Source organism: Camelus dromedarius, chromosome 14 (assembly GCF_036321535.1).
Source record: "Camelus dromedarius isolate mCamDro1 chromosome 14, mCamDro1.pat, whole genome shotgun sequence".
In the NCBI taxonomy this organism is placed as follows: domain Eukaryota; kingdom Metazoa; phylum Chordata; class Mammalia; order Artiodactyla; family Camelidae; genus Camelus; species Camelus dromedarius.
The window spans coordinates 6166483-6187051 of record NC_087449.1 but is presented as its reverse complement, the minus strand read 5'-3'; the positions used below and the strand labels follow the sequence as shown (position 1 = coordinate 6187051).

The 20569-nt window shown below is 34.4% G+C and overlaps 1 protein-coding gene across 2 annotated transcripts in view; it reads right to left on the bottom strand.

Annotated features, from left to right (window-relative positions):
* ODF2L (outer dense fiber of sperm tails 2 like) overlaps positions 1 to 19237 on the bottom strand; it is a 33712-nt gene extending 14475 nt beyond the window's left edge. The window contains exons 1-10 of one of the 2 annotated variants that reach the window (XM_031465517.2): positions 18865 to 19237; positions 12934 to 13106; positions 10978 to 11110; positions 10211 to 10336; positions 9161 to 9220; positions 8966 to 9037; positions 8291 to 8407; positions 4748 to 4933; positions 1481 to 1590; positions 393 to 528 (exon numbers count right to left, since the gene is read on the bottom strand). In XM_031465517.2, coding sequence (XP_031321377.1) covers positions 393 to 528; positions 1481 to 1590; positions 4748 to 4933; positions 8291 to 8407; positions 8966 to 9037; positions 9161 to 9220; positions 10211 to 10336; positions 10978 to 11110; positions 12934 to 13106; positions 18865 to 18894 — 1143 coding nt within the window. In that variant the 5' untranslated portion in view covers positions 18895 to 19237. The remainder of the gene's footprint in view (positions 1 to 392; positions 529 to 1480; positions 1591 to 4747; positions 4934 to 8290; positions 8408 to 8965; positions 9038 to 9160; positions 9221 to 10210; positions 10337 to 10977; positions 11111 to 12933; positions 13107 to 18864) is intronic. The other variant, XM_031465522.2, reaches the window with a different exon arrangement.
* Between the last annotated feature and the right edge of the window lie 1332 nt (positions 19238 to 20569).

Sequence of the window (20569 nt, the reverse complement as noted above, 5' to 3'; positions counted from 1 at the left end):
TAATCTTATGTATTAAAGTTAATGTAATTTTGGATGATTCATCTAACTGCTAAAATTGGCAAATAAATAAATTTTTTTAGGTTGAGACAGAGTTACTCAACTTTATAAATCTTATTTAATGCTGCTGAAAACAATTTTTACATGTATGTGTAAATAATTATAAACATTAAAAAATCGATATCTAAGTATCTGTGTATGTATGGTATGTACAGATAGATAGTTTTAGAAGTGACTTGTTATCATGACACTAATTATTCTCTAACACTCTGAGAGACATAAGGGACAAAATGATGCAAGAGCACTGTTCCAAACATGCTGTTATCTGAAGCTACTTCTACCAAGTAAACTAAGCTGTCATTACAAACACACACACACACACAAACACATAGTACCTTTAATTTTGTGTTCTCAAGATTCAGAGATTCATTTTCACATTCAATTGTGTGAAGTTTTCTAAGAATTTCTTCACATGAATTTTTTCCATGGTCTTCCATTTTCTTCAGGTCTTCCAAAAGATTAATGATTTGCCTTTATAAAATATTTTATAAAAGTCACAGAAATTTTCAAACAATATATTTTAAGAGTGTTCCTGAAATTATTTTGGTAGGGTACACTGTTTCAAAAGTTAGTAGAACTCATACAACCAAGGAAATAGGAAGCGGTAACCTGTATGATTACTACTACCTGAGCAACTTTGATTAGAAATAATTAACCATTTATGATGCCAGTGAGAAATTATACAACATTCTCTTTGCTAGTCAATGAAACACCTAAACTACCACCCACAGTTAGGTCTGTCTGTCATTTACACATGTGCACACACATATGCACAATTTCAGGGACAAGTTTAAATAAAGGATCAAGTGATGTAATAAATAATCTTTAGAAGCAAAGTATATGCATTAGTTTTCAATGATAAAATTGAAGAAAATATACAGAAAATGAAGCATTCAAAAGCAAATATTCAGAGTTCATTATTGTTGGGGCTTATGAATAAATTTCAAATCATAAAATATCCATATTTTCCCTCACTGATTTTCTTTGTTATACAATAAGACACTTTAAGGAAAAATAATTTTTAGAAATTTGGAAGCATTTATGTTTTTATTATAAACTTTGTTATATATAGCTACTTAAATATTATTTTTAGTAGAGAAATATCACTTCCATTTCAAGACAAGGTCAATGTTAACATTTACTGCAAACAATAGATGACACATACTCAAACATCAAATACTAACCTACAAGTTCAAAATTTCAAAATGTGAACACCAATGCACTTTTAGTGGGTAATCGTTTTCATTGTATTTTTAGAGTAGAGTAACGAAAGCTTACAGAATTATAAATAGCAAAATTATCAAATCATATAGACAACAGCTTTACCACATGTAATCCAAAAAAACCAAAATACTAACCACTCAAAGAGGAAAGAACTAAAAATACTTATTAAACATTAAAAAACTCTAAATTTTTTTCTTACTTTTTCATTGTTTCGATCTGAACTTCCAATTCGTTTTTTTCTATTACAATTTTGTCATGATGACTTTTCCAGGCATTGGAAGCTGAAATTGTCTCAGACAACTTGGCTTCCTAAAAAACACATAAAATACTCATTTTGTAATTTAATAACACTTAGGTTTTGTTCAGGGCCCTAAACACAAATACATTATAAACAAGGAAACACCCATCCTATAAACTTTGGAACTTCCGTTACAGAGAATTTCAGTGTACAGCTCTGAACACAGGAAAATTTTAAAGTAACCTTTAATAATGACTCGATATTACTATTATTTCATAGGCACATAGTGGCAGTTCTAACTTAACATTTTAAGGATATTGATGGAACTATTTTCAAATAACGTTTTGTAATTACTGAAGATAATTCCCTTTACATTTATTAAACTTTTCATTTGGCATTCTATCTACAGTAGATGCTGACAACCACATAAGCATCAGAGAAAGACGCCCTCTATGGTATACAGAGAAACTGCTTGCAATTCCCCAATTCCCCAACATTCAATGATGCAGCCTATATATCTTTTAGATGCCAAGCTGTTTTTTTTAAATTGAGGTATAGTTTGATGTACCATATTACATAAGTTTCAGGTGTACAACATAGTGATTAACAATTTTTAAAGGTTATATTCCATTTACAGTTATTATAAAATATTAGTTATATCCCCTCTGTTGTACAATATATCCTTGTAGCTTATTTTATACATAGTAGTTTGTACCTCTTAATTCCTTGTCTTTATCTTGCCCCTCCCCCCTTTTCTCCCCACTAGTAACCAGTAGTTTGTTCTCCATATCTGTGAATCTGTTTCTTTTTTATTATATTCACCAGTTTATTTTTTAGATTCCATATATCAATGATATCATACAGTATTTGTCTTTCTCTATGTGACTTATTTCACTTAGCATAATACTTTATTTTACTTAGCATAAAACACTTAGCATACAAGTCCATCCCTGTTGTTGCAAATGGCAAAAAGTCATTCTTTTTGATGCCTCAGTAATATTCGTGTGTGTGTGTGTGTGTATCACAACTTCTTTATCCATTTATCTGCTGATGGACACTTAGGTTGCTTCCGTATCTTGGCAATTTAAATAATGCTTCTATGAACATTAGGGTGCATGTATCTTTTTGAATTAGTGTTCCCACTTTGGGGGGATAAATACCCAGGAGAGCAACTGCTGGGCCATATGTAGTTCTATGCCAAGCTGTTTTGTGGAGATCACCCATTGGCCTTCAAACACTAGAACTGTCAGCAAAGAAATGAAAGCGGTAGTGGTGGGTTATCCACCTTGAATGTGAGCTCCCAGAGATGGATTGTTTTGTTCATTGCTTAGAGTCTTGAGTAGTGCCTGGCATACAGCAGACTCTCGGTAAGTAACTGTCAAATGAATCTACTGTCTACAAATCCACCTTGAGAGCTACAGCCACTGTACCCACCTCTATAATCTACAGAAAAACAAACACACTAGAGTGACAGAAGTGCCAGTAATTACTAATCAGAAGACCTAGAAGTAACAATGTTAACAGTCAACATTTACTGTTTCCTTCTTTCCTTCCATCACTCATCCACACGCTGAAAAAGTATTTATTCAGCATCTACTATGTGCAAGACATTTTTTGTTTACATTTTACCAGTAATGGTTTTGATATGTTGAAGAAAGACTGTTTGTTTTCATATTTTATGTAAAATAAATATTAATATGCACTATGAAGTGTACATAGGACAATTATATTAGAATATAAATTAAGATATTCAGAAATTTTACTTATGAAATAAATGCTAAAAAGAAAATTTAAGACACTGATGTGATTAACTGTTGTGGGACTTTTTTCAAAAGGAGTAGTAAAATAAGGTCCCTCTGAAGAAATGTCAGTTAAAAAGATACCAGAATGATGTTTAAAAGAACCAGCTATTATTGAGCCTGAGAAGAACATTGCAGCCAGAGGCAACAGCACGGAACAATGAAGCAAACACACTCCAAGCATTAGAGGAACCACAAGGAGGCCAGTATGGCAAAAACGCAGTCTGGCCAGGCACTGTGGTCCGGCATGTATGTTCTCATTTATTCCCCCTCACAATCATACGAGATAGGCAGTACTATTAGCCCCTATTTTATAGATAAGGAAACTGAAGCTTAGAGGAGGTATGTACCTTACCCAGAGGCACAAGTGGAGGAACCTTCCTATATTATGATTTGGGGCATGAGTGATACGATGCTAGTTAAATAGGAAACTTCCAAGTGTGTTAACGATTCAGTTAGCTTTTGCCAGTCAATATTTTTAGGCATTCAAGTAGGCCTACAACCTTCTAGATTTTGAACTTAGTCCTCTATTTTTTATCTAATTAAGTTCTTCTGAATGTAGGTTAAATATTAGAGTCTTAAAATGTTAAGAGTTAAACTCATAAAATATTGAGTTGTTTTATTTATACAAGCATTTATGCAACTCTGTCTGCATTTCTAAAAGCCTCTAATAATTCTATAAGCCACAGCATAAGTTCTTAAGAGGCAAGATATCAGTAAGATACTTAAGAGAGTAAATGTTTTATTAACTGGTAATTGAATAAATATAATTCATTAAAAACAACAAAGCACTAAGTACATTTCAACTTTGTAATACACCCAAAGATCACTTTCACATGGTGGGTTTACGTCAGCAAATGGTTTTAAATGCATTACAGAGTTTAAGTGAAGTGAATTACTGAATAAAGTCATATGGTCTAATAACATAAATCAGCATTTCCCAAACTGGTATTCTTCAGAACCAGTTCCAAGAGTTGCTTTGTGGATAAAAGAAGAGTTCAGTGCTTAAATAAGTGGTGGGGAACTCTGAATTCAATACTCGCTCTCCATGACACTGCTTTAGTTTTACTGAAGGCCTTCTCAGAGCCTTTAATATTAAGTTAATGTGCCTTTAATTTAATGTTAATGTGCACTGTAAATTTCCAAGGGTGAATATGCACGAAGTGTTACCCTTACTTGGCCATAGATGCTTTGGAACACACTTAACACACTCTTCTAATAAAGTCCCAAGGAAATGCTGATATAATTCAATATGCCAATTTGACATTTTATGTAATCTTTCAAAATAAAGTCTGAAGCAAAAGAGTACGAGTAAAGTTTTTCTAGTATCAGCATTAAGAGAAGAACAACATTATATTAAGCACTATGAGGTTAACTACATAAACTAAGTACATAAAACAATTCTTTAAGAAAGAATGCATATACTTACCTGCTCTCTAATTTGGGAAGTAAGGTTTCCCATGTCTCCAGTAAAATGTTCAATCCTTTGTTTGTAAATTTTAGATGCCTTTTTTAAAGCTATAGCTTTTTGCCTACTTGATTCTTTTATTGCTACAGCCTCACGCTTACTCTTTCTCAATTGCAAGTTCCATTCTGATATCTCGGTTTCTAAGCTCTAAAAAAAATTAGCAATAATTAAATTACTTCAGAAATTCAATGTTTACATAAACATTGTAAAAATATGTAAGTAATCTTCCATATAGAATTCATCAAAAAGAGTAGTCATGCGAGTAATAGAAAGCAAAACAGTAAAGAAAGGTGACTTCACTAATGTTTATTTGTAACCAGTTATAAAACGCAAATTTAAAATATGTAAGCCTATATAAAACTAATATTCCCCTTCTATAAATATTAATATTGGTGATACAAAAACTAACTTCCTTAAAACTTTTTTGATTAACTAAAATTTTTTTAAATTTCACACCTAGCATATTACACATAGTAGTTACTGCAAATCAAAAAAACATAATTGAGCTGGAGACAATTCAAACAATAGGTACACAAAGCTCAAAGGAATCAGCAGCTTCCCAAATATATTAGGACTCTTTAGCTGGAATGAAAAATATGTAAAGGATATACGATCAAAATCTGCAGCTCATGAAGAGTAAAGATGAGATCAACACATTTACAAAATTTTAATTTACCAGAATTAAGGGGCATGCCCTGACATTTGAGTAAGTTACATCGAGTTTAATAAAAGTACTGCTTTGCCCAATGAGTAGTAAGTTTGTGAAAGTTATTATTCCAAGACCAAACAGGTTCAGATCCATAAGAGTTAGTGAGGGTAAAAAAGTGTTTGAGGGCACGTTTCCATCGAGTTTGACAGTGTTAACGGATATGCCTGTTTCCTTACCTAACTTTTAGTGATAGAACTAGACCCAGAATATTAGGTTAGGCGGATGATGGCTATGATTTAGTGTGATAACTCTCATGTTTTTATTTCAAATTGTTTGAAGACTTTGTATTTAAAAATATTTGAGTACTAACTATCTAAAAATTTAAAGACTTAAGATTTTAATGCTTTTACATTCCTTGGAAGTCATGTAATACTGAAAAGAATGTAAAATTATTACAGAATTTAAGTTTTAGTTTTCCATTCCTTGGACGATCATTGTAATAAAAAAAAAAATCAAAGATGTCACAGTAAAAGATGGAGCTTTTCTACTTAACTCTATGATCAACAAAAACTATGCTTCTTAACTTCCACTAAAATTTAGGTTAAAAAGTACATCTTAAACGAGATCTAAAGACTTTGATCTCTTTGAAAAGTGATTCCATGGACTAAGAGAAGAAGCAAAATATACTTGTTGTATTTAAAAATCTATTCAAACTAAAAAAATCCCACAAAACATTCTTAAGTTGTCTTTAAAAATCTATCTAAACTAAAAAAATCCCACGAAGCATTTCAATAAGTAGTTGGAGAAAACACGTATGAACAGAATAAGTTTACTTCAGAGAAACAAAGAATCCTCTCCTTCCAAAGAAACACAGATGTCATTCCTCTAAGAAACCACAGGGGGTCATCATCACACCATGAATAACTGCCGCACTAGCAGTTAAAAAACCCTTTAACACTTAAGGCGAAATAAAATTTTTTGAAGAAGGTTCCAGTCAAAACTTTCTCACTAGATTGATCAAATCCCATACCTTGGGCACTATTAGGAATTGTTCTGAAACTATCAAATTATTTTTATAGTTTCAAAATAACCTCTCACAGTCATTTCCCAAATGAACGTACACATAAAGCCAACTATTTGCCTTTTCCTATTTCCAAAGAATTATACATGCAACATATTATAAAGATAATTATCTGTCTGTTCTAAAAATGTGAAAATATTCTAGCTTAACTTCTATTACATTATAAATATCTAGAAAGAAAAATGGGTTCAAACCATCTTTGGAGTAGTTCTCAAGAGAATTATAATGCAATTTAAAATTTTAAAAGAGCCAATACAATGAATTGACTCCAACAATACTAAAAATATAAAATTTATGTTGACAAATTGAGTTAGTTCATTGTGTTTGTATCCTTAAAAAAACTTGTAAACCTAAACAGAACTAAATTCTGACCCCCAATTATTTAATGCCTTAAATTTCAAAAGTGTATGTTAAAAGGAATGTAAGAAAATCCATGACCTAATGCAACTTTTTAATCATTTCTAAACAATAGCATTTTGGAAGGGGATTTGAACTCAAAGCATTAGACAGGTGAATGTCATGGCAAAATCTTAGGATTTTAGCCTTATATTTGCTCTCTAAATTATCATGAATATACAGATTTAACTGCTAACTTTTAAAAATTATTTCATTTTTAAACTGGAAAAATATTTTCAAGAACTTCCCTAATTGCTGTTTGAGGATATAATTAAAAATTGTGTAAGAAACATAAATTTTAGTAGATGATCTAAGATGTTAAATTACACGTTTTCTTTTGTCTTTACCGTGACAGAGCAATGGCAATTTCAAGCCTAGTTCATCTGCAATGCCTACGATACCGATGCAAAGAACACAAGGAATCTTTGGGGGAAAGTGCTTAAAAGCATCTATAGGCAAAGGACAAAATTTATAACCCCATAAGCCTGCTTAATGTCCCTTTGATGGGCAAAGGCTTTTTGTCATTGAAGAAAAAAAAACCACCCCCAGTATGCAGTCTTGAAGCAGGGGCTCTGGCTGCAGACATCTGCCATGATTCAGGGGTACAAAAGCTGACAGAAATTTAACACAGAAGTCCTCATGCTGAGTGGGGTGTGTTTTGTACACTCCTCTTCCAAAAGTGGAAACACTGCTTCTTTTCCTTTGGCAAAAATAATGACAGCAGACCCAGTTAGCTTGTGTCATACCATAGCAATCTCAAACTCCTATCTCAAAGTGACTGTGAGGCTTCCACAAGAATATTTCAACTACTCGGTATAAGCTAGAAAATTCCCTTTAATTATCCTGCTAAAAAACTGCAAAACAAGGAGGTTACTCAATTATCCAAACACCAAAGCTAGGTTAACTGATTTTAAAGTCATTAGTAATAAATATAAAATAATAAACATTCATTGTCTGCTTACTAAATATGTGTGAGCATATATATGTCTATGTATAGATGCAGAAAAAAGTCTGGAATACTATATATCAAATGTTAATGGTTTCAGTATTTTTAAGCTATTTTAATTTTCTCTTTTATATTCAACGAATTTTCCACAATAAACATAAATTAACTAATAAAAGGAGAGATTTTTAAAGTATTTGAAGAGTCACAAATCTTTCCTAGATTGGCACTAAAAAGATAGCATTTTTATATTGGGATTTGGAGCCAAATCTTTAGAAAGACCAGAAAGCTGAAGACCTGCTTCAAATATGTATTTCCCATGGCAACACTTAAATAGAATTCTTTCAAAACCACTAAATTCCAGAACTAAGGAAAGACTTCATAGTCGTTCATTAATTTTAATACTTAAACTATAAAAAGATGAATATTTATAACCTTTATGTATTCTTTTAATTTATCATTCTCTGCTTCCTTTTTATGAACTTGGAACTGTAGTCGTTCATGTACTACTTTTACTGATTGTGAAAAACGGTTTGCTTTCAAAGCATTTGCCTGTAACAGAAAAAAAATGTGTTGGTTGATGTATTTCTACACAATATTAAACTTTACTGTATTTAGACATGATCCAAAAAGTTGATAAAGAGCAAAATACTACTTTACATGAACCACAACACTCCCCCCATTGCAAATGGATTTTATATAAAACCAGGATGCTGTCTCCTCCTCCCCCCTTTTTAGTTAATAACTCCTAATTCTCTCTTTTAAAAAGATCCTACCTATCTTCCTAGGTAAAACTATGGGTATGTCTAAAATGCTCCTACAAACACTGAAATTCCTTCATTTATACTAAAATTGAAACACAAATTTACACATAGGTCCCTGACTTATGCAAAGTACCCTAACTGGAAACAGCATAAAAATCTTTAAAGGAAAAACAACTTTAAAAAAATAAGATGTTATATTTGATACATAAAACTTGTAAGAATATCAAAATAATCTTAAAAAACTTTCTCTGTGTATTTCTGAAGAAATGGGGGCCAGGACGGAAAGAAGAGAAAGAGGGAGTCAATATCAAGAAAATATGATGAAATAAACTCCAAATGTGCTTACCTTTTCATTCTGAAACAGACAAGAAAGTTCTTGGATACAGGTCTCCTTTTCAAGTAGCTTCTTTTTAAGATTCTTCAGCAAATGTAACATAAGAGTTAGAAATATCACAACTTGGATAATGTTGGTTAATTTTATAAAACCAACCAGCATATAAACAAAAAATATCAGAAGAACAGACACCAAGTATAGACTTACAGCGTTTTCACTTTCATTATCAGTCAGCTTCTCTAACATGCTGGATAAACTGCCCTCCACCTGTGGAAAAAAGATGTTATAAATCAGTGTTCACAAACTGTATTTCTCTACATAAAAAAGCAGAAAGAGGAATAAGCATCACTTAAGAAACTAATATGGACAACTACTATGCACAGTTTAGTTTTTTTTTTTTTTAAGTTAAAACCATCAGAAGGATTTTTTGCTTAAGTGTTCCAAATCAATTTTTGTCCACAATTTCTAAATAATACTTCTGAAAGTACAAGTCAATGACACAAAAATCACAAAAATCTTATACACAAAGAAAGCTCACAGTGCTGTTCATAAATAGGTAAAAATTATCAACAACCTAAAGTCTAGGAAAAAGAAATTTCTTAAAGAATTACAGCAAATCAGTAACAGAATTCTATGTAAATATTTTAAATGAGAACATAGAAAAATGTTTATTCATTTTGAGGGCCATACATATTATATGATTCCATTTATATGAAATATCCAAAATCAGCAAATCCATAGAGACAGAAAAAGTAGACAATGGGCTAAAGAGGGGTGTGGGGACAGGACTCAGACTTCTAAAGGGCCAAGGGTTTCTTTTTGTAGTGATGAAAATGCTCTAAAGTTGATAATGGCGATGGCCACACAACTCTGTGAATACACTAAATATCACTGAATTGTGTACTTTAAACAGGTGAACTATTTGGTATGTGAAGTATATCTCAATCAAACTGTTAAAGAACTAATGTATGAATGTATAAGTATAATGTACACAAAAGCTTAAATTCTAGAAGTATTTTATTATAATCAACTAAAATGAATTATAATAAATAAAAATATATTTTTTATAAAAACATGCTGCTTTCATGTAAAACAATGAAACATTGAAAGGAGAGGTTAATGATTGCCATTTCAAATAAAAATTCAAGAATTATTTCCATTTCAAATATTCCAATATTTTAATTTCCACAATTTAAGAAATAATATACCCTTCAAGTGAGAAATATCACTATTAAAATAGTGCTTAGTATTTCTTACTTGTTGGTATTCTTTCTTTCTAAGATGATGTTCTAAAGCTTGTCTTACACATTTTAAAGTGTCTAATTCTTTTGTTAATATTTCCTTCTGTTTAGAAATCTTCAAATTAGATGCAGAAAGATTAGCCTGACAAAATATAAGAAACACAAACACATTTTAAGACATGGCATTAAGACATTCTAAAATATAATGCTACGATTATCAAAGAATACTTTTTCCTAGTAATAAAACCATTCTTTTGCACATAGTAAGGAAAATTTGCCAAGTTTATTCACAGTAACTAGTACGTGTTACATGGTGCACTAAAGTAAAATGAAATCAAAATAAGGGTTTAAACCCTAAAGTAGCTCAGGCATTTTAATAAAACTAATAGAATACAATCTAATTTTTGCCCCCAACACTGAAATTTTAGAACAGCGGTCTCTATTCTGCATAACACTGTAGAAAACAGATATATTTCATCCCTCAAAATATTTTAGTTTTAAATTCACTCTTGAGAAAAGTTGACTCTTGTTTAACTCCAGGTAAGTCAAGAACTAAAGTATACAGTTTCCAGCTCAGCTTCTTACCAAGTACATGCCTGAGATTACCTCTGAGGAAAAGAACTGCAGTTAATGACATAGGAATAAAGAACACTGATAAATCTACATTTTTGTACATCAAATAGCAATACGTGAGCATAACTGCTGTACGAGACCTCAGTTAATGCATTCGGAGCGTTATCCTAGCTTCTCATTTTATTAGACGTTCACAAGTCAAGTACTCACATTTTCAAAACTTATCTCTTCAATGGTTTCCTTAAACAATGGCAAAAGTAATTCCACAGAACAAGTTGCTATCTCCGCTTCCTTAAATGTGGCTTCCAATTCAGTCTTTTCATTTAGGATGTCCTGCTTTAGGCTAATAAGATACACACAAATAAAATTTAAGTTAAAGCTGTTACATAAACTAGCTATACTTTTCATGCAAATAGAGCACAGCCTGATTAAATATTATAGTTTCATAAATTGCTCTCCAGAAAGTAACAGTAAATTGCCACTGAAAATGTATAAATTTTTTCCTACAGTTCCATATTTTTCTACACTTAACTATAGAGTTTTTAAAATGCTAAGATATGTGAAACACAAAGAGCACCAACAGCAATGTATCACTGTGTTATCTGCCAATTATTCAACATCCCTTTTGTAAAATGACTTGTGTGAAAGTGTCTTTTTCAAATTCCCTTCTCCCTTACTCCGAACCTAAAAGATTTGCCTTTTTAGACCTTACTCCCAAGCCCTTTCTTGAAACTCACTGTTCTTTATAAAAAAATTCCTCCAGAAGAATGTGTAAGCTGAAGAAACTGAACACAAAAAATTAAACCTCTCCAGATATCTAAAACTCTTAATACATCTCTCAGAATAAGACTGATATGATTTGCCTTCTTGGCTGCGTTTTACCTAGACATGCTGTGTACCACTGTAAGGTACATTTTTGGGGGGTTCACATTTTTACATCCTGAAATCGGGATGTTTCGTCTTGTGCTGTCTTTCCTGTATGTCCCCAAAACTTTCAGAATGAGTGTCCAAAGTTTTGAAGAATAACCTAGAGATGGGGTGCAGCATTTTTTACCCTTCAGCAACAAAGGGCCATAGAGAGGGATGAGGGAGTTGGTGAAGCAGTAACGTTTAGCGACATTCTAGAAGCAAGACTCCAATGTACACTGCCATACACTGCAAGGAAGAGCCTATGACCAACCAACTTTCTTTCAGTTACAGAGGCTCCTCAGAAATGCCAGTATCACCAATCCTCTCAACAGCAAGGCCAGCTCTCAGTCACAAAGTGACTCAGAAGAGTTGGACTTTGAGTATAAAGAAGTTTTGAGAATGCCTTAACAAATTTATTTCATTTACATCTTATTTTTATATGAGCTAAAAGTTATTTGGACTAAAAATCTACGTATAATTAAGTTTGAAAGAGCTTCTCCAATGTTTACAAATCAAATTCCGAGTGATGAGAAAGCATCGTGTCCTTCTTTAACTGACACTTTTTCTTTTAGGGAACATAATATAATGGCTCAGTAACAACTGATGGCATCTTAGAGGCTATGTCAAAAAGTAGATTGTATTTTTAAGCACCAGTGGCTTAAAATGATGGGCCTAAGAAGATACTGGCTACAAATGACAACTGTCATTAAAAACCACGGACAGAAAGTCAAGAATGATTGTAGGTGACCAAATACCATTTCCATTTATAACCAGCTAAACTAGAAGTGGACTATGCTATCCATAGCAACAAAAATGGCATTTTAAGACTGTCATTTTGGGGAGCAATGACTTATACAAATAATAAGCACATTCCCCATTCTAAAGAAGCAAAACATGACCAGTATTTGCTAGAGAGCAATATACCAAATGGCAGTGAATTAGTGGTCGCTAATTGTATTTCCAATATTCCATAGTAGTTATATTTTCATTAACCTTACTTAAAAAGCTATATACTTTACAAAATCTTAATAGATAAGGTTTTCATTTTTGATTGCTTTTGTTAAAATTCCAAATTAACTAGACAAATTCTGCTAAATGAGTACATTTGTAATCAGATTAAATAAATATGAATTACTAAACTGGAAGAAAATAGTCTTGAAAGAATGCTGCGTTTGAGTCAAATAATTTACAATACAGACAAAACATGAAACCCTGAAATCAAAAGATTAAGATATCCCCTGCTGTTGTTGAGAATACCAGCTGAGTTGATTTTCACTGGCATGCTGTGGTAAATGTTCTTTCTCTGGTCTACGTTTAAAGTGGGAAACCAGTTCTTCTGAATGACTTCCAACATTTGCAGGTTCCTCCATAAATTCGGTGAATGGATTTATAGGTGGCTTCCACAACAACTTCTCCACACAAGCTGAAAGCTAGGAAATATTTTAATTATTGCAGTTACTAAAGAATCATTTCAGTAGATTCTTTTTTTGTCATTACCCTACGATATATGATCAAAATCCTAAAGATGTGTAAAAGAATACTATTTCACACACAAAACTGAAATTATAACTGCTACTCATTGGGGTACTAATTCCAAACAGTATCAAAATTGCATAGCACAACCACTCAACAACTGCCAACCTCCATACACAATTTCCAAAAAGCCTGCCATTTTCTACACACACACAAGAATGCAGAAATAATTACTGGTCTATTTCTTGAAGTATTACAATAATATCTTAATCCAATCAGGTTAGAAAAGGAATATAAAAACCACGGGACAACTATGATTCCCAATTTCATTAGATCCATCCAACAAGAGATGTATGTTATTCCTACCTAGAACAGGAGAAATTTAAAATACTTTCGAAAGTATCTGGCAACAATAGCTACAAAGAAGGTAAGTTATTCTTTTGAAAGTAGACCTTTCAAAGTTAAATTCATTTATTCCTATAAATAAATCCTATTAAAAAAGCTCAATCTAGGATATTTTTGGTGATAATGGATAAATGACATTACTTGTAAATTTAACTAAATTACCTAGTTGTTTTCTCTCAAAGCTGGAAATGTCATTTTTAAAACGTGGATATTTATGAATTTCTTCAAAACGATTCCATCTTAAGTAATGAGTCAGTGCTTCAGCAATCATTAAGGCTGTTTTCACAACTCTAATATATGGTAATATGTCTCCCTGAATTCATTTTTTTATACAAAATCAAATGTTATATTTAAGGTTTTCTGCATTTTTTCAGAGATATTTTACCTCTCTGTAATTTATATTTATATATGTGTATCATAAAATACATATGTTCAAGAATTTTCAATACTTTAGGTAGATATGAAAGGTTGAAAATTATTTACAATATTCAATTAGCAATTCAGAAACCTTTCAAAATGTCTATAAAAAAAAGTATGTGTTTTTGTCTGAAGGGTTTATATACCAGAAAGATAAATATTTAGGATATAGGCCAATGAAAAGCATGCTCATATTTTTTATATACTGGCAAGTCATATCAAGATGGAATTGCTGAATAAGATACAGATAGTCTAAGATGATCCACCTGAATTCTGAAAACATGCAACATCTGTTAATAGAGCATAACAAATTCTGAGCTCTCTGTAGACTAGAAGAATTAAAAATATATAGATACACACAATCAAATGAAAAACCAAACCTAAAGGTGAAGAAGAATATACTCAGGTAAGTCACTGCAATCAAGAGAATTATCATCTACAATTTGGGTATTTATCTTTCATCCATTCATTTGTTTAAATATTTATCTCTGTACACTGGAAGCTCAAAAAAGAATACCTTATTTATTTGAATCCTCAGCACCTGTAAGTCTTGTAAAAGCTAAGCAGTAATTGAAGGAGAGGACTCATGGCTCATGATGTAATGAATATGATGAATAAAGACTTGCTTTTTCACCCCTTGAATTATCTTTTTGGCAATCATTAAAAGAAAAATAGTTCCTATATTTAAAATAAAAATTTAAAAATCAGTGTAAGAGGATACGGATCTTCTATTTACAGAAAACATTTTATGAGATAAGATTTGGTATCAGTATTTCAAATGAGTTCTTGCTTGACTTTGTGGGCTACTGAAAGCTTTCTGTAAGTTTTATCACATGATAAAATCATACAGCATTTTTCTGCTTCATCATCTCTAAAAAAGTAACTGTGTCATATCTTAAAAGATAAAGAAATAAAATTAACATAGTGTAAAAAATAGAGATTTTAGAATGACTTTTAGCCCAACATTCTAAAATGTTATCTTCATTACTGATTTCTCAAAACACAAAACAGAAAGAGTTATGTCTCAAATATTTCCATAGAAATTATCAACAATCATATTCTTACGATCTAGAAATAAATTTAGGATAGAAATTGTTTGGAGGTTCCAAGATACTCCACTAATTTTGTGTTGTGACAATACTATAACCAAAAATATATGTGTGAACAACAATGTAATTTAATTTTCTTTAGTATAAAAAGTCCTGCCTTTATAAAAAATGCCATCATTTTGTTGGGCCAAATGGATTCTTGTCTGGAAAAGCAGATGTTTTACAAGAAAATGTTTTCAATTATGTAGAATAAACTGCCAATTTACAAATGTATTATACTTTTGTATAACTTGTTACTGGTAAAACAGAGAGACATATTCTGCACACATATTTAATGATCAAATTTCTAGAGAACAGTAATTTAAAATAGTTTTAATCTCTAAGGAATTAAATTTCCTATATAAGGATGACTTTACCAGTTCCTTACCCAAAAGGCATATACTTAAAGCTTTTTCCAGGCATGGTCATGAGTTTATGCTGATCCAGCTACACTCACTAAACTATGTTCCATTTTGGCCAACAAGAAGCATTTGAGGGATGGCTGTTCCAGGACTGTGATACTGGCCATGGTCAGAGAAATGAAAGATTACAGTCCATAACCTTCCTTAACACCAAGATTGTTCTAAATAAACTAACCACCTGCAAATACGTGTTCAAAACTAATCTCTCTGAAAAGCATTTGAATTTTCCAGATTTCAATTTGTTTTGCCAAACACTAGTTCTTGGAAAACTAGTTCCCACTGGCTTCCAACAAAAAGCACACAGCTTCTATTGAAAAACTCACTATGAAATATTCAGCAAAGAGCATCAAGTAGATATAGGAATGCTGTTTGTTTCCTTCACTATTCTACATACTAGTCAAAAGTTTACTAGAGAAGTAATTTATGACTTTTTGGACCCCATAATGAAAAAAAAAAAAAGGTATAGGAAATTTGGAAGTAGGAAGAGAGTAAAAATAACCAGAGGTGGAAAATAGATCTTATGAGTAAAAGCTACCAAAACTGGAAAAAAAATATTTTCGGACATAGAGACGTTAAGTTAGATAAGTAATTTAGCTAATGCTTCTGTTCAATGAATAAAGAAATTTAAATATAAAAGGGTTGCAGAATGGGGAGAATGGGGAAAAAGTGGACTGCAAGAGTGACTGATTTATAAATGCAGGTTACATACATACTTTCAAGGCCCAAGTCCCCTCTCCTTCTCAAAATGTTCCTCTCACTGATCCAGCAACCAAGAATCCTCAACATCTAGTAATATTTCAGAATCATACAGTTTAGAATTTAATTGCTCCATAAATGCTCATATTTTAGTTCTCCTTTAACCTTTCTACTAAACCTGTAAGGATAAATATACCCATCAACCTCCATCCTTAAAAATTACCTAACACAGTGAGAGGCATAGGTTAGGTTTTAATATATAAGTTAGGGTGACCAATTTATTGTTCAAAGTGAAACACTTTTGAGATGAAGGGAGCCCCACAAAAAGCCCAATTATCTGGAAAAAAACTGGACCAAAGATGTTCGGAATACTGTCTAACTCTAAATAGTCAGCACCCTTTATCAGATGAACAGAAAACATTTTCCCTTCCTTCAACATGAAGACATTCTGCCATTTATTAACAGAGCACTGACTGACCTCATAAAGGTCATCTCACATAAAGCCTACAAGGTTGCTATTAACATCCAAAAGTTACAATGAGGAAACCAAGTTTCAGAAAGGTTAAATAGCTTGCCCAAGATCACAAGTAAGGAAGTGGTGAATCTCAGTTTTAAACCAAAAGCCATCAGACACTAAAATATAAGCATCTACACAGCTGAATGTAACATACAAACTTGCCTTAATTTTGTCAGGTTTTAACAACATTTAAAAATTCAGTATATAATAAAAAAAGAAAAAGAAAAAGAAAACTCCGTAAAAGGAAATGAAGGATTGAGCTCTTTGAAGGCACAGACTACAAGTCCAAAGAGAGCGCAGACACTGAGCAGACCACTCAAAGCCAGTGTGCTGAAGGCTGTGATAGGGGCCTGGCAGGGCACCAGGACAGCGTACAGGAGGAGACCTAATAACCACTGACAGGATCCTGGGAGACTTCCCAGAGGAGGAGGATCCTCAGAAGAGTCCAGCAGAACAAGCTTGAGCTTGGCAAGAGGGAACAGAAAAAGGTATTCCAGGTAGAGGATAAAGGACCAGGAAGAATAAGGAATTGTGACAGAACACGACTTGAAAGGGCACGAGGCAAAAGATGAGACTGGACACACTGGAAGCAGTCACTGTACGCCAAGCTCAAGAGCTTGAATTTTTTTCTAAAGGTTAAGACAGACCATTAAATAAGCTTAAGCAGGGGAATGACAGACAGAAGTGCATCTGTAAGAGATAAATCCAGTGGTATTTTGGGACATGGACTAGACATATGGAGGGGAAAGTCTCATGAGAGATGAAATTCCAACATTCTTTTCCAATAAAAAATTTCTGAAGAAATCAAAAGTTGTTCCCATTGGTGATAAAAGCCTGAAAAACAATGGAGGAAGCAGAATGCAGGAACAGCAAGAGATCAGCACAGAAAGAAGGGATCACCTATCACCCCTCATTTACCTGTGACCATGTGAATGGATTGCTCCACACATAAATCCCAGAAAATGGTACCTTATCCCTTTAAGTACCAAAATTAACTTAGACCAGTTTGAAGAAAATCTTTTTAAAGTATGTATTATTTCTTCCTTCCTAGGGTACAGAGGACTGAACATAATTTAATCTTTCCTTGATGTCCAGAGGTGGCACATGAAAATGAAAAACACTGGGCCACAGTCATCAGTTCTCAGTCCTTACAAACCACCTGACACAGAAAAACCTTAGCTTCACTGGGCCTTGGTTTTCTCTTCTACAAAATGAGAACTTTGCCAGTCAAAGCTGTGCTGAGGTTTGAACAGAATGAAGTAGACCACTTGCAGGTGGGGTTTGCTTGTTTGTTCGTTTAATTTAGGGTTCCTTTGGTCACTTGGTTGGGGCTGCTTTCCCACCAGGTCTTCTCTTTTTTTCATCTTAAAAAAAAATATCATCCCAAGTCAACCACCATTCCTGAAATTACCTGCAGGCCTGAGAGGTCTGTATAGAAACAACTCTTATCTTCAAAACAATCCCTTCAAAATCCATTCTTGCAGAATTATTACAAATCATCTTCAATGCAGCAAAAACACTAAGTTCCACTAAACCAGAGACCAGGGGAACAATTATTAACTTTCAGCAGAACTGTGCCCAAGGGGATAGTTGCTATGTCAACCTCATTGCTATACCAGTTCCTTAGGTCTCACTCATTTGTACAAACTAAGAAGTGATTAGTAGCAATATAAACAAAGTCATTTTCTCATACCTTTGGGTGTTTGAGATGCAAAAACTATACTAATACATATCAGCTGTGAAATCAGAAAAAAAGAGAAGCAAGAAGTGGATACCTGGCAGTTAAAGAATTGCAAACATACCGCGACAATCTTATTGTAAGCAGAAGGGTATTAAACTGATTTTAAAACCAAACAGGCTTCCTACAGTCTTATTATTTTAACCACAACTAACCAGGTGGTGCTTAAAACTACTCCAAAAACCTCATTCATTCAAAAACACCTGAAACTTTACCATGTGAGGGAACAGGGGAACTTTTTCTCTGCAGAAGACTTTATCCCCAGCATTTGGCCAAAGTCTATGGTTTTCTCACTAAGCAAGCAACACGTACTGACCACCTACTCAAAATCTGGCACTGGTTTAGTTAATCTCTTTCATCACAACTACTCTAAACTGACTATCACCAACCTCATTTCACAGATAAGGAAACTGAAGCCCGTTAGGGACCTACCCAAGGCCACACACTTGGAGGAGTTTCCATAGAGGCTGGAATCTAGAACCCTGGAGAAGGAGTTATTTCCTGACGCTTCCTGGAGCATTCTTCACTTAGAGAGCCCCGGAGTCTACCAGAGTCCGGCATATTACATGGTGTGCACCTAAACGCCAGTCGAATACGTAAGGGAGCACTATTTCGAAAAGAAACGCTGCCATGCCTGGGGCCGGCCCGGTCCATGTTTCGTTCTGGACCAGACCCCTCGGCTACGATGCCCTTAAGTCCCAGGGACCACACCCTCAGGGAGAGTACGCGCCTGCCTGCCTTTCCCAAGCCCAAGCTGTCTGTCTGGGGGAAGGAGAGGATGTAGGCAGAAAGGAGCTGAGGCCTAGCTCGGGGCGGACTGAGGGCCTTTCACTTCCGCGAACCCCACGGCCCCGGCCCCGCCCCCGCCCCGAGCCCCCTGGGCGGTCACGCAAATCTAAGCTTCCCCTTCCGAAGGCGCGCCCACGCCCCACAGCTGCGTCGACACGTCGTCGTGACGTCAGCCCGCCGCCGCTCCGCTGTGGAGGAGTCTGCAGGGGCCGCCAAGTCTGACACTCGGCGCACGTTAGTGCAAGCCCGGGAAGCGTACCTGTGCTCTCCAGCCCTGGGTCGTCCAGGAGGGAGCGGGACGCAGGGAACAGGGCAGAGGGTGAAAGCTAGGGAGGAGGGCGAATTCCTAGGGCTGCTCGCGGTGGAGGAGTGCTCCAGAAGCGGAGTTAGTATCCAGCAAGTGGCTTCTCTGGCAACGGCCGCCCCGCCCTTTCCGTCGGGCCGGCAGGCGGCACAGCCAATTGGCGGAGCTCAGGAAAGCGAGCGCCGGCGTCTGCTGCTATTGGCGATACTGAGGGGGCGGGGCCCGGGGAGGCGCTGTGACTGGGTCACTTCTCCGGATAAGCTCCGCCCCCCATCCTTTTGTGTTATGTAAAGGGAAGCACTTGGACGTGGCTACCAAAAATCTTAATTGAGCTCAACTAGACAGGGAAATAAGGCTGATGGATTCCGAATTTTCTGACACTTGGCTTGGAAGTGCCCTGCTTTTACATTTTAAAGTGTTGATGTGAAAAAACCAAGGCAACTGGAAGAAAGCTCTCCCAGTTTTAAATGCGTGGTATTGCTGTTTAGCTGAGATCCCTCCTTGGGCCTGTGTTTTCTCCTGTTAAATGAGGGAGCCGGACTGTGATCTCCAAGGCACCTTTCAGGTCTCAAATTCTTTGTATCTGTGCGACAAATGGTATTCTTTATAAAGTGAACAAGGGCAGGTTCTATTTGGAAAAGTTAAATTATCCAGTGCTTCAACCTAATGTTTAACATTGTAGACTATCACATTAGGTTTACGAATAGGGCAATTATCAACTAACCTAACCATGGCATTCCTCATTATTGATTTCATTAAAGAATATTTCCCATTCACGAGTTCAGCAATGCTCTCCACCCCCGACCCCCATCCTCCATCCCCCATACTGTGATTCTCTAGTAAAAAGTTAAGGAGACTTAATAGCTCATAACACATTAACTTCCATATGTGCAAATGTTAAAAAGAACAGGGAACTAGAGGTTTACGTACCTGCTTTCTCACAGATGAATCATGACCTTTGGCAAGCCAATAAATTCTCTGGGCTAGTCTCATCTGCAAAAAAAAAAAAAAAAAAAAAAAAAAAAAGGAAGACAGGTGGAGTTG